This window comes from Meleagris gallopavo, chromosome 10 (genome assembly GCF_905368555.1).
Source record: "Meleagris gallopavo chromosome 10, MGAL_WU_HG_1.1, whole genome shotgun sequence".
Lineage (NCBI taxonomy): Eukaryota > Metazoa > Chordata > Aves > Galliformes > Phasianidae > Meleagris > Meleagris gallopavo.
In genome coordinates this window covers 13,861,737-13,875,747 of record NC_139413.1, presented here as the reverse complement: position 1 = coordinate 13,875,747, position 14,011 = coordinate 13,861,737, and the positions used below count along the sequence as shown (strand labels likewise).

Below are 14,011 nucleotides of genomic sequence, written 5' to 3'. Positions count from 1 at the left end.
CTCATTAAGAATTTACTGCAAAATGAAAAAGTACAGAACAAAACCAAAACCCACTGAGCAGGCACAGCCAGAAACCATGACAGTAGGACTCCCTTCTATCTTCTCCCTAATCAACTGACCCCACTACTCCCTTCTTTTCTTCTCTTATTCCCACTCAGATAGTGGGAAGGATCTCCAGAGTGAACCAACTTGGAAGCTAGCCCTGCTCAGGGCAGGGGGCTGGACTGTGCTTGCAGAAGTCCTTTACAGCCAGGAGCATTCTATGAACATTTCATGAATAAGTATCTAATCAGATCCGTGGCAATTTTGATTTTGAAATAGCTGTCAATGGAGTAAAACACAGAATTTGGAAGTAAAGCCAAAAAGAAACATAAGTGGTCACAAAACAGAGAGGTGCTAAGGTACACTGGATAACTTTCTCACAGTAGTACTGTATTTGATAGCACCTTTAAAGTAGTGTTTTTAATTAAAGCTGGCATTAAGCAATCTCAACAATAAAATGGAACCGTGATTGCTATGAACTAGAATGCAGTTTTTATTTTCTACACTGGTACTTTCCCTTAAAGTAGATTTTTCATGAATTGACAATGACTCAGAGTCACACAAAGTAATCCCTCCTGAGCCAAGATCAGCATTCATACCCTCAGCTCAGGCCACAGACACTCTGACACACCCTGTATTGCTAAAAGTTCATCTGTAATGAAGCTATTGCAAAATGTTAACATCATGTACTATTAAATAATCGAAGTTACTAATGCTGGATGGATGCCTTCAGGAGGTCAGCCCCCGAGAAAGTCCCACAAGGTTTGAGGGCTTGAAACAACATGAATTTCCATGCTGATGGTGAAAGGAAGCCAAATTGTAACATATTTAATTGCTCAGCCACATCTCTTCCAAAGCTGGTCATCTTTTCCACAATGAGGACATCTCAGATTTAAGAAAGCCTTCTGTCCATTGTCCACTTTTCCCACTACCTCATTTTGACTGACTATATATCCATTTGGCTACTTCTCTAGTGATCCATGTTGTAATCAAACTGGACACATAAGAGGCTTCCCCTTGTAACCACAGGAAGAACTTCGACAAACAAACATACTCAGAAGAATCACTTCAGCACTTGAAGAAACTTCAATATAATCTTGGTACTTGAAGTCTATGGATCTTTCTCATTTATCTGTCACAAGTTCTTGCAACATAGAATTATAAAAAACCCTGCTGAGGACAAGATGCACAGCAGGCACAATCCCTATAAACAGCAATGCATCTTCCTAGCCCATGAGAGCTCCAGTAACACCAACAACTTTTAACAGAAAGGACTTTATTGTCACCATTGACAGTTAACTTTGAAACAAATCAGACAACTGTCAGAAATGACATAGGTGAAGCTTGTCCCATAGGAGAAGAAAGATGTTTCAGTGCTCTATTACAATATCCTTCAGGCTTACTGGTCTGGAATTTTTGTCTAATTTCTTTTCTATAAACTAAACAGTCATAGTGTAATTATAGACTGGAGACCTTGAAGGAATCACTAAGCTGGTATGAACTGCAGTTCTTGAATGGTTTTAATTGGGAAGATAGCTGCATGAAAACTCTTATAGAAACAGCATTTCACACACCGTCACACTAACTGGCCTATGTTTTTCCTGTGTTAAGCCCTACTTTTGATCAATAATTATGGGTATATACAATAAGTTACACTGAATGAATGATTTACATAACATCACCTACCTGCATCTGCAAAACACAAAATCATCAAAGCAAACACTGGAGTAGCACAACTTGAAGACATTTTCGCAAACACCATCTTCTTAAATCAGCTCCTTCTGTAGCTCTTCATGTAGATTTACTTTCTTTGAAAATTGTAGTGTGCTTTGAAATCAAATCTTCCAGACTTCTAATTGCCTACAGAAAGAAGTAAAAAAAAAAAAAAACAACAATATAAATACAACTTACAGAAAAGTTACTAGCTATTGAAAATTATCTTTCTTGTAATAAGAGAAATAGAACTCCCTTCCTCAAGAGAGTATTGGAGGAGTGCAGTTCATATTGCCAGACAGTCTGGGCAGTGGTAGCCTAGCACTCTTTCCCCTCTGCACTTGAGCACTTCTTGGCAGTCACTGCTCTTCAGTATCATGCACTGTGCAAGTGGTGATCTTCTTGGAAGTGAAAACCCAGAGTTCCTTTTTGTCAATTAATAATTGTCCTGCTGAAGCCTGTAAACAGCATTCAGTCTCAGACAAGTTTATTTTAACTATTCAAATTCCCTAGGATACTTAAATATTCATTTATTTATCCGTTGCTAGCTTTATTACACCAAAAATAAATGTTTCATGTGTGAATTAGATGATTTATGGGTAACATGATAAATGTGATTCATTTCTCAGCATAATATATTCTGAAATCTTCTCAAGACCAGTTGACGTTAACATTTCCTAATATTTAAAGAGATTTCATTACTTTATGTACCAGGCCATTAAAAATAAACAAAAATCTTGGATGTTCTGGACAAACAAGTGACAATACAATGGATACTTGCAAACACTGGAAAACTGTAAAAACTTCTGATCAAATGCATACCACATATTTTTATGGGGAAATAAGTGTAATACATACAACACCATATTCCACTTTTTTTTTTTTTTTTTTTTTTTTTTAATCTATCTCCAGCAATCTATGTGTAGAATGAGACCATGGGCCAAGTAGGTAGCAAATGAGAACATTGTATTTGATTGGATGTGATATCAATCTCATATGCTTTGCATCCTTATCAGGTGCCCTGGGTAACATATTTCTTGCAGGATGGAAACACAGGACACAGGAAAGGAGCCAGGTACCCATTACGACACAGGCTCCACGTGGCCTGCTCTCAAGCTCTGTGTTCCCTCATAGAAGCAGTCTGACTTGCATTCCCTAACAGTGTGCTAAAAACAGAATTTCTGGCTGAAAGTCTAGAACTGATACTTTCTAATGCATTTTAGCAACAAAGAAAGGAAACCCCTTAAAGAAATGGTAACTCCTGTAATTCTAACAATTGGAGCTCATTCTAGAGAAAACAAGTTTACAGCAAACTCTAAAGAGGGACATTCATTCCTTTGCACAGTGAAAAGATCTGTGTATCTTCAAGGAAAAAAAAAAATAATCTGGAGAAGGATGAACAGACATAAGCAATGCTAGAGACCGAAAACAGCTCAAAACAGGAAAACCTCAGAAAATCACAGCTTCCCTGGACAATTTACAGGGCTTGTAAAACTAATTCATCCTGAGCCTACTGGAAGCAATACGTGAGTTCCCAGATACCTCTTGTTACACACAAACACATACACCAAGAATGCAAGGTTACACAGCTAAACTCATCAAACCAGAAGGGAAACTGAACTTTGCGGTAAATTAAGGCCAACCTTCATTAAAGGGAAATGAGTTGTCGACAGGAGTGTTGGACAATCCTTTAAACACAGAAGCTTTGAACATGAAGATCCAAATCAAACAAGTTTAATGCCAAAATGGCAAGCCATAAGGAATTTGTGGCAGATATTGAACATCATTTTGGAAGTCAAATATGAGCTGGAATCATTTGTTGCTACTTCTCTAGATGAAGAGAAACCTTAACGTACTCAGAGTATTTGATTGTTAATTCAACTTTTAAGTGCTGCCATAAAAACAAATGATAAACACAGCGTATCGAAAGGCTTCTAGCCACGTTGCCTTTTATGAACTCTGTGATACTTGCAGGTCCCCTCCAACTCAGGAAAGTCTATGACTCTATAAAAGATCATCACAACACACTGAAAGAGCAAATAGGCAACAAATGAGCATTCAGAAACTTGATTATGCACCACTAGCTCAACACTGAACAAAAGGAAAAACAAAAAGAGCAACTTGAGCAACCTGAGCACACACACTAAATAAGAATGCAATGATATTACTCAGATAACTGCCATCAGAACAAACCTCTCATTCTTCAGTGACATTTTTATAACTTACACAGCTATGCAGAAATGAGGAGTAGAGAGAAAGAAGTAGAGATAAAGCTGTGTTGCTAAGAACAGTTGAGCATCCCATTCTGTAGTGACCATCTACCTAGGTATGCTAAAATAACAAGTTCGGATTCAGCATTGATTTGGTGCAGATTATTTAAAAGGGGGAGAGAATACTTTCATTCTCAAGTGAAAAAGAAAAGAATGATATTTTATCCCTGCCACCCAGCAACCAAAACATTTGTAACTCAGAGCTGACAGAGTACAAACCAAAAGCCCTAACCTTCTCTTCAGTTCTGCCAGGTCAAAGGCTGAAATAATAAAAATTAAATGAAAATTTTAAAATCTTCCTGAAGAATGAGTTCATTTGCTTGAAAATAAGCATTCACAGAATTAAAAAGGAGGGAAAATTTCACCCCTGGAGAGACCATGTGAAAGGGCAACAAACTGACAGCAATTTTCATGAATTTAGGAACTCCCAGCTACACAGATGTCTGGAATAAAGCAAGTTAAGTCAAGCACAGACAAGTATCTGACTAATAATTAACTTAAGAATAAACCTACCAAACATGCAACTTGTCAGTATTTTGGAAAACTTGATCATGTGTCAATTTTAAGTCACAGGTCCTTAACAGCTAGCTCAGCAGTTTCAGAGAGGGTACTTAAAAGCAAAAAAAAAAAAAAAAAAAAAAAAAAAAAGAAAAAGAAAAAGGCACCACAGAAGAAAAGGGGGCACTGGTTTGCCTTGCATATTTTATGTCATTTCTTACTGAAAATAATGTGTGCTCACAGCCCACAAAGCCAACCATACTCTGTGTCACATCAAAAGCAGCGTGAGCAGCAGGCCAAAAGAAGAGATCCTTGCTCCCTACTCCAAAACACCTGGAGGACTGCATTCAGCTCTGTGATCCCCAGAACAAGAAGGACATGGAGATGTTGGAGCAGGTCCAGAGAAGGGCCACAAAAATGTTCAGAGGACTGGAGCGCCTGCCTTGTGAAGCCAAACTGGGAGAGCCTGGAGAAGGCTCCACGGAGAACCTACAGCAAGCCATCATTCAGTACCTAAAAGGGACCTACAGGAAAGCCGGAGAAGGCTTTCTTACAAAGGCACATAGTGACAGGACAAGGCGTAATGCCTTCAAACTGGAAGAGGGTGGATTTAGATATTCTGAAAAATTCTTATGAATTTGTTGAGGCACTGGCACAGGTTGCACAGAGAAGCTGTGAGTGCCCCATCACTGGAGGTATTCAAGGCCAAGTTGGATAGGGCTCTGGTTAGCCTGGGAAGATGTCTCCACTCATGGCAGGGTGATGGGAACCAGATGGTCCTTAGGTCCCTACCATCACAATCCACTCCATTTGGCAACCTGTACTCAATAGAATGTTGGTGTTTTGACCAGTATCAGTCTTTCACAAGTCAGCTATGAAGTTTTACCTGTATCATCTGACAGTACCAAAGAGAAACAAAAAAAGAAAATGTGTGCTCTAGTGCAAAACATGTCGCATTTTGCATCAGTGTGAAACCTTCTGTAGTTAAAGAATACACGAAACCTGCAAATGAGGAAAAGTTGATGCAGTCCACTGAATGGTGGGATATTTTCTTTGAAACAAGAGAAGAAAGCTGTGCAAAAGGATTGGGAGCATAAACTATTTACCCAAGAAATAAACAGAAATCTTAGTTAATTTGAGATGCAAATGAAATTTCCAAGAGAACCATCTTTTCCTTTGGGGTATATCTGGATAGCTATTTTTGCAACTGAGGTCATGAAAGGGAATATTAAAAGTATAATCAAAAAGTCCTGATGAGGAAGTGGAAGAAGATGACATGAGGGCTTCTAGATTACTGAACATACTATTTTCATCCCTATGTTCTAAACTACTACAAGCTGTAAGAAAGGTGGACAAAAGAGGGCATCTGAATCTGGAGTCACTGAAGACTCACGGTCAAAGAAGCATAGCCTGGTAGGAACATTTTTTGCTGGGGTAGAGGCCACTAGTCCTGATAAAAATGAGGGCCTAAACACTACGAAAGAGCTGCTTCACTGAAAAGTATCGTTTTGCAGATGCAATCAGAAATGAGTGCTATTGAGAACATCAGGAAAAACCTTAAGGGAAGATTTTATTAGGTTTTAAAGATGACTGGGGAAAATGAGGGGGGGAAACATATGATGAAGCACATGAGAGGAGCAAGAAGAGGAGGAAATATGAAGCATTATAGTTTGTCCATCAGAATTTTGATGGATAAAGCTTTTCTCAGAATTCCAATCTTCTATGGACTTTTTAAAGCTATCCTTGGATCTAGAAAGTTGCCTTTAATGCTACTACATGACCAAAGAATTCAGAAGTTGGAAGCATGCTGTACCCTCTTAAAAACACCATTCTACTAAGGATTTCCCAGCCCTCACTAATGGGAAATAACAGAATCTAAGACTTTGCGGAGCAGGAGTTCCCCATAGTCATTGCCAAATTGGGTTCTTATTGCTTTACTTTTCCCCTTTCATATCTGTTCATTTAAGCCTTTTCCCTAATAGCCACCATTTCTCCAATCACCACCTACCTTCCCCACAGTTCTTCCCTTGCCTTAACTCTATCATCCTCCTTGTCTAATCTTTTCCTTCACTGCTTGAAGAATAACTTCCACTTCCTCTCCTCCTTATCCACATGGACTCTTCTATTTCTGTCTTCTTTCTGTGCACAGTGCCAGAAGTGACACAGCTCTCTACAAATGCTTCTGCAGCAAAGCAAACCAGAAATCTTTCTCTAAACCACGTCAGAAGTCCCACTGAAGTGAATGGGGATGCTTGAGTGAAGCCAGCAGGATCTGTCCCTTTGTGTTGTTTTGCTATAGCAACGCAAACCCAAGTCTCTAGGCTATCCAAGAAGGCCTTCACAGCCAAAGCTTTTTCACTTTTTGTTTGTTTGTTTTACGCATGGCAACCATTTCGTTTATTTAACCAGTTTTTCTCCCACTTGCCCATGCTGGCTCACCACGCGAGTGCAAGAAATACATACATTCCATGCATAAGTAATAAAAGGCAATCATTTGTAATCAAGTATGCCTATGCTCAACAAAAATTTCACAGATGGTTAACTACACGAGCAGCTCTATAAACTTAGCCATAGAGCAATTTTGGAAGAGTTTATTTATAACTCCATTCCTATTAAATATGCATTTTAGCAGATTCCTTTTTTATTAGATGACATTTATCCCCTGTCAATTCTGTGTGATTTGTACATGCACAGGTTGGAAAGCTGACTAATAGGGTCAGCAAATATTAATGCGGGATTGAAAGTTTCTATGTATTTTTAATGCCTCTGTCCAAAGCATATACATAAAGTTCCACCATTGAGAACTGAAAACAGTAACTCACTCATAAACTATTAAGGGGATAGATTCTGGTTTAGAAACATCAAAGTGGTTTCATTTTCAGGGAGTATATGAATAGTAATAAAACCAAAAATCCTGACATATCAGAAGCCCAGGGAAAAAGTAACTCTGATGTCCTGCAGTTCACATGCTGCTGTGCTTGTAATGGGACATTTCAACAAGTCACTGTTAAAGGCTATGGGAACTGGACAAGTGCCAAGGGAAGATATTTTATGCCATTTAGCAATTGTGCCACTCCATTCTGAGTGACTTTTGTTTTTAACATTCCATTAACTTATCTTCATATTAATGTATTACAATGTATCTTGCCACAAAATATACACAAATCAGTCCATAAAACATGTGAAACATATTTCACCTTTTAGCAACATGTTACTTAAGTTGACTTTGTTACCCGAAACACATATTGCCCACTGCTGCCAGGAGGCTCCAGTTTGGATAATGGTGGCTATTCTCAGTATAATTTCATAACTAATTTTTCCTCCAGCTTCCCAACACTTTCTTAGCCAGTTGATTTTAATTGCTGTGAGTTTAGATCAGAAGAGTAAAGTCATGAAACCAAACAACACAGAAGCTTGAGCTAAATAATCACTGCATAGCATAGCACAAAAGCAAAAGACAGTTTACAGAAACAGGATAAAAATCAATCGTTTGTATGTTCCCAGGACTTCCCTTCCCCCAGACCCAGTGAGGTATGCAACTGAGTCTTTATGAGCTCAGGGGCAAGGCTGTACTTAAAGCATAAACAAGAGAATAGCCTCTTGCAGGATCAGGATGTAGGAGGGTTTCAATAGGTGGAAGGGAAGGAAGTGCACTCAGGCGTCTTTTTTAGTGGAAGGAGTACACAAGATTCTTCCTCAAGGAGAGACTACAGTGCAGATTCCCTTTTAACAAAAGGAGAAATTCCTAGAGATTACTGAAAGTCTACGGAAGGGAATACACATGGCACAGGAGACAGAGCTTAACAGCAAGGCAAACATCCTATGCGTAACTTGAGTGGTGAATCAGAACTTTTCTACTTTCACACAGTATTCAGGGACAGCCTACATCAGAGGGTCTCTAAAAGGAGCACAAGAGGTTGGGAGGCTGAGCAGCTATTAAGCTACAGTGGTTCAAGCAACCTGGAATCTAGTACCAGCTTCAGCCACATATTTTCCATGCAACTCACAGAAAGCCTCATCTTTCACAAGCAAATGAGTCATAACGGCACCTCTGCATGGCCACAGCACCCCTCCATTATCTACCTGGAAAGATAACACTATTTCAGGTAGTTCTGCTTCTGTCTTCTGGAAAAGATCTCACTGTCCTTACCAGGGAGCACCAGAGGTAAAATTATATTATGTCTTCCTGATGAGCATTCAGGCAGCAGAAGCAGTGAAAAAGCTTCTCAAAACTGTATATACATAAGATGGGATTCAAGTTGCTAAGGCAGCCCAAGAAATCTGAAAGTGTGCACCTGAAATAAAACTCAGGATCCTAGGAGCAAAACCAGCAATATCTCACTGCCACTAACAGCAACCAGACTTCTGTTTTTCTAATGGAGCTTGTTGCTTCTGGAAATTTTACTCTGAAACAAAAACACTGCTGCTGCTGCTGCATAGGAGTCTTCAGGATGAAGAAGATCATGAACTGCATGGAGCAATTCTCAGCAATTTTACCTTCTCCTGGTTAAATTTCTTTGGTCTAATTACTTTTTTTTTTTTTTTAATGGTTTCTAATTTGAAACAGAATGGGTTTCCTGGCACTGGACTATCTTACTCTTCACCAATGCAGCAGCAGCCAACAACCTCACACAAATTTCATTAATCTTAAGTTTTATTTGGCTCAGTTTCTAATTGCACACCTAAAATAAAAAGTTAACAGCTCTAATGCACCTATCCAGGCCAACATGCCCCTAGGGAATCATCTCTCTGCAGCTATGCCACATAAAGGAAACACAGAAAGTTTTCAACGTAGCAAGGCTTCTGCTCAGGGTAAGAGATTTCAGCCACTGAGTCTCTCAAGGAATGGCTGATGCAGTTATTTTTTCAAGACTAATCTGCAAAACTTTAGAACTGTATCTAGAACTATTGCTAGATGCAGCCTCCCTACCAGCAACAAAGCTAAATCAGTCTCTGCTCGATTTTAAATCTTGAAATTGCTTCTGTACATTTAGAGAACTGGTTTTCAAATGGTGGCCTACATTAAATTACATTAAATATATTAATATACAAGAAATTATCTGGGTTAATTGTGAGAAGATCACAAGGGATGACAGCAAAGAACGTGACTGGCACTAAGCATGAGTATTCTATATAATGATGCAGCCTTTCTTAGGGGAAAGAATGTTAACCAGCAAACTGAAAAATGCTGAAAAACAATGCAGAGCAATGGGATGAAGTGACACAAATCAGCCTTCCCCTCTACCATGGTCACAAAATCTGACAAGATGTAAATGAGCAGCTTAAAATATTAACTACTGGGTATGTTGAAACTAACCACATTCATCATCAAAACCACCTTTTGAAGGGAAAACAATAAATCAAGAGAAGTGTGTTCTGAAATTTGCTCTCTAAAACAAGGTGCACATTAGAAAGCGGGTAAATTAATAGTGCATTTCTTCAGGCTGCTATACTACAACAGAAGCTAAACACATTTGTCAGAAGCTAACCATCAGCCATTAGATTTGCAGATGCACGTCTGTAAGATAGGAAAGTTCTCCCACACAAACAGGGAAGACCACAAAGTTCTACACAGTTAAAAGAATGAGTCAAAAGGAGCTTCCCTTTATGTAGGAGTAACCTAACCTCTCACTAATTGTCTGCCAAAGATGTGTAATTTAATTTGTTTGGCAGAGAAACACATTCAGGCTAAGGCAAAATCTTTTTCCATAAAAACTATCATTTATGAGTGCTGCGAGGAGGATTTGTCTCAACAAGGATCCATATCACTGGCATATTCCACTGAGAATGCACACATACTCCTACATAATTTTACCATGCAGAATTTCCTGCCTTTCATTATTTATTACATTTACACATAGGGACTGCAAAAAACTCTGAACAGAAGGTTTGAGATGCGTAAGGCCACAACACATTCCTAAGTTCATATAAATAAATCATTTGCACACCATGTACGCAAGAAGAAAATCACGGTACCTCATCTCCAGAGTGAGCCAAATCCCTGACCCAAAAGAACTCAGAAAAACTGGTCATTTTAAAGAGAGGAGGGGAAGCTCATCCACTGCGTAGCGCAAGCTGCACATACAAGAGGAGTGACTTGGTCCACTAATTCAGTAGCCTTAATATGAGAAAAAGTCATGCTTTTCAAATCCTGCAACAGCTGTTTTGTCGATCAGAATGCTATTTCGCTTCACTCAAATCGCTCTCAGAAGGAAAAAGAAATCAAGTACAGCCTCGCTGATATGAGACTACCACCGTTCTCAGTCACATTGTGCCACATGCAGCTATAGCCTCATGAATTACTTCCATGAATCTAAGACAAGACATACAGTTCTTCAATTCACCTCCTGCTTCTTGACAAAGAAGCACGTTTCCAGCAGATCTACACTGTGCAGTTGGTTCCCTTGATAGTCTGAGACTGTTTTGTTATTATTTATTTTTACCATCCTGACTCAAGCAACAAAACTACAGCAATTTCCAACAGAAATGCCTATGCTTATTAAGAAAATCAGAGTATAAGTGAATCCCCCGCCTCCAATCACCTTCTATATTGCAGCCCCTTCCATGCAGAGCAGCTATACATTCAGGTATATAATTGACTTTTTCAAACCTGTGACCTACAGATAAGTTATACTCCCAAAACCTAAATAGGTCTCTTGCAAGGCTACAACTAAGCTTATTTGAAACAGTGAACCTTTCCAGCTGACCTCTCGCAATTTTGCAATAGTCTGCAACAGCATAATAAATAAATCTGAAATTGGTCAACTACTCTATTAAAATTAGAGAAACTATTAAAAAGTAGTGTTAAATATAGCACAATTCAATTTGTTAACAACCAACAGCAATAACTCAAGTTGAAGAACTAATTAAAGAATGAATATGAATGAACAGCTTTCATGTTTTTCCTCAATAAGTTCATTATTTCACCATAATACATCATAAACTAGCATATTTTGCCAAACAGTTTCTTGCAAACTGTACATATTCAACAATCTAACAAAATATCAAACAACCTCTGCTGAACTCGATAAAGCTGACCACTTGGATATTTAAGCTCAAAGGATACGTTTTCAAAAATCTACTTTGACAGGAAGGAAATAGAAAGACATGGGATATATACTGACTAAGAAGCAGTTTTGAAGTCCCTTTTTCAATGATTTCCCAAACTGTGTAAATCTGTTTCATTTTGGCTATCGTAGAGTTAATTGTTGCTGTCCTAGCACAAGAAAAGTTGCTCTACTGGATGACTGCCAGCTCATGAAAATGAGAATCTGCAGTTATGGACAGAGCAGTTCCAATTGCATTACTTCTCTGCTAGTACATTTTTATGGCAAAACACGCTTCTATTCATGAAATAGCTAGAAACTCACATACCGCTGTTCATCACCACAAATATTGCTGCTCTAGAAGTAATTCTTATTTATAATACACAAATATTCTGTGGAACTAGACTGAAAGTAATGTGACTGCAAAGATATTTGCAATTTGTATCCCACAGAGTATTTGCTGATATCAATCGCCTATGACTTAGTAACAACTTCCTTAAATGTTAACAGAATATTATTGTACATATCAGACAAAAGCACTGTAATTTAAATTTGGCAGAGCTTTAGTGCTATCTTTAAGTAACACAAAAGCATAAATCTCACAGTGACTTCACATATTTCAGCATCTCATAGAACTGACCAGGGGAGAAAGTTTTGTGATTATTAATTACAATCAAAGCAAAAATAATGAAAGATGCAGATTACCAATGGAGCTTAACACAGAACTTCAGTATCTGGCAATACAGGATACTGCTCTTAGAGAAGAAAACAAAGCCACTGGAATACCTATATAACTGGTGGCTAAAATACTGGGGAGGAAAACAACCACGAATGCCTCAGAGTTCAGTCAGTGTCATTCCAGAACAAGGTAAGCACATCCCCAGAGGAACTCACTTCTTTCTATAAAGGTGACTTTGGACCATTCATTCTAATGAGTCTGTATTTTGTCTCCATTTGCTTTAAGACTTAAAGCTATGAGAATATGCAATTGTTGCCAGTCACTGTGGTCTTGGAGCAAACCTGCTATTCCATGGCAGATGCTTCCAGGCATGCTGTTACCCTACCATCAGTCAAAGACAGTTTAACCCCATAGTGCAAGCAGCGAGGCAGCTCACATTTATTGCGGGGTAAGGGCTGCTCTTAGGCTTCCACCAAGAACAGCAACTTGCTCCAAGTTCCCATCTTTACTAAAGAAAAAGAAAAATCATTACTGATTCATACTGGGAGCATCAGTTGACCTTTGCAAAAACAAACTAGTCATGGCTTCCTAAAACCTAAGAGATCATCTACAATACTTTCTCTTATGGAAACCATAAATACTGTGAATAGTTTCCTGTAAGAATACAATTTTTTGGCCACTCAACTTCAGTTCCACTGTCAAAACATCCTAGCTACCTCACTGTCCGAAGCTTTGGGGGATTACTCAATATCATTTCTCATTTTCACTTAACTCATTTCAAACATCTTGAAAGAAAAGTTCCACTTAAAGAATTTACAAAGTTCAGTTCTCAATAATACAGTAAAATTCCACTCAGAAGAGTGAGAGAGATGTCTACCAGAGCAAACAAATAGGCATGCATACAAAAATCATGCATTTATTCTAACGTTTACTTTTTCCCAAGTAAATCAATATTCATCTTTTAAAGAAATACTATCAAAGGCATGGGCCCAAGGTTTTAACTAACTGCAGCTGTGGTATGAAGACTGACTTCAGAGACAGTGTTGTGTGTTCCCCCTGCTGGTTAGCAATTAACTTCAGAGCACTATTCCTAGAGGTAGCCTCCAAGATGCTACAGAACCATGAGGTGTACTGCGTGCTGGAGAAATAAAAATCAGAACTTACTTCATGAAAGAAATCCCATCTTTTGGGAGGTATTACTCACACATCACCTAGACAAAGCTCTGCACACACACCCAAAGCTGAAATGTGCACAAGAACCAAACAAGATCTCCCCAGAGGGTGAAAGGAGGGCAGGAGAGGAAAAATTTTGAAGTGCCACTTTAAGCTCAATAAGGTTGGACTCAGCAAACAAATGGGGGAAGCAAGCTGCAGAGTAAAGGGCTCTTCACTGAAGGAAGCCAGCAGCCTGCCCCCCAGCAGCTGGTCCTCCCTGACTCTGCAGCCATCGGCTGCCCGCACAACCGCAGCGCCAAATCCTGGCAGGATGCACCCCTGAGCTGGCAGCCCCAGCAGCTTCCATAGGCTGACCAGGGCTCTTCGCACAAACATGCATCTGTCACTAACGCTGCTGTTGGATATGTTTGGCAGGACACCTGCACAGCGCTAACTAAAACCCAGATACCAATTCATGTTGTCCCTGAGATCCGTGGAAAAAGTGTGGACTGCACGGGAAATAAAGTATTCCTGGCAAGAAGCAGTAAACAAATAGATCCACGCTTTGGAATTTGTTGTATTTACAGCAGCCTCAAGGTCTATCCTGT

At 39.1% G+C, this 14,011-nt stretch overlaps 1 protein-coding gene across 3 annotated transcripts in view; it reads right to left on the bottom strand.

Moving 5' to 3' along the window:
- The window catches only part of TGFBR3 (transforming growth factor beta receptor 3), a 114,727-nt gene that overhangs the window by 95,261 nt on the left and 5,455 nt on the right, over positions 1-14,011 (bottom strand). For 2 of the 3 annotated variants that reach the window (XM_085231330.1, XM_085231328.1), the window contains exon 2: positions 1,729-1,902. In XM_085231330.1, the coding sequence (XP_085087456.1) occupies positions 1,729-1,804 (76 nt within the window). In that variant the 5' untranslated portion in view covers positions 1,805-1,902. Of the gene's footprint in view, positions 1-1,728; positions 1,903-6,531; positions 6,797-14,011 lie in introns of those variants that run through there. The other variant, XM_085231329.1, reaches the window with a different exon arrangement.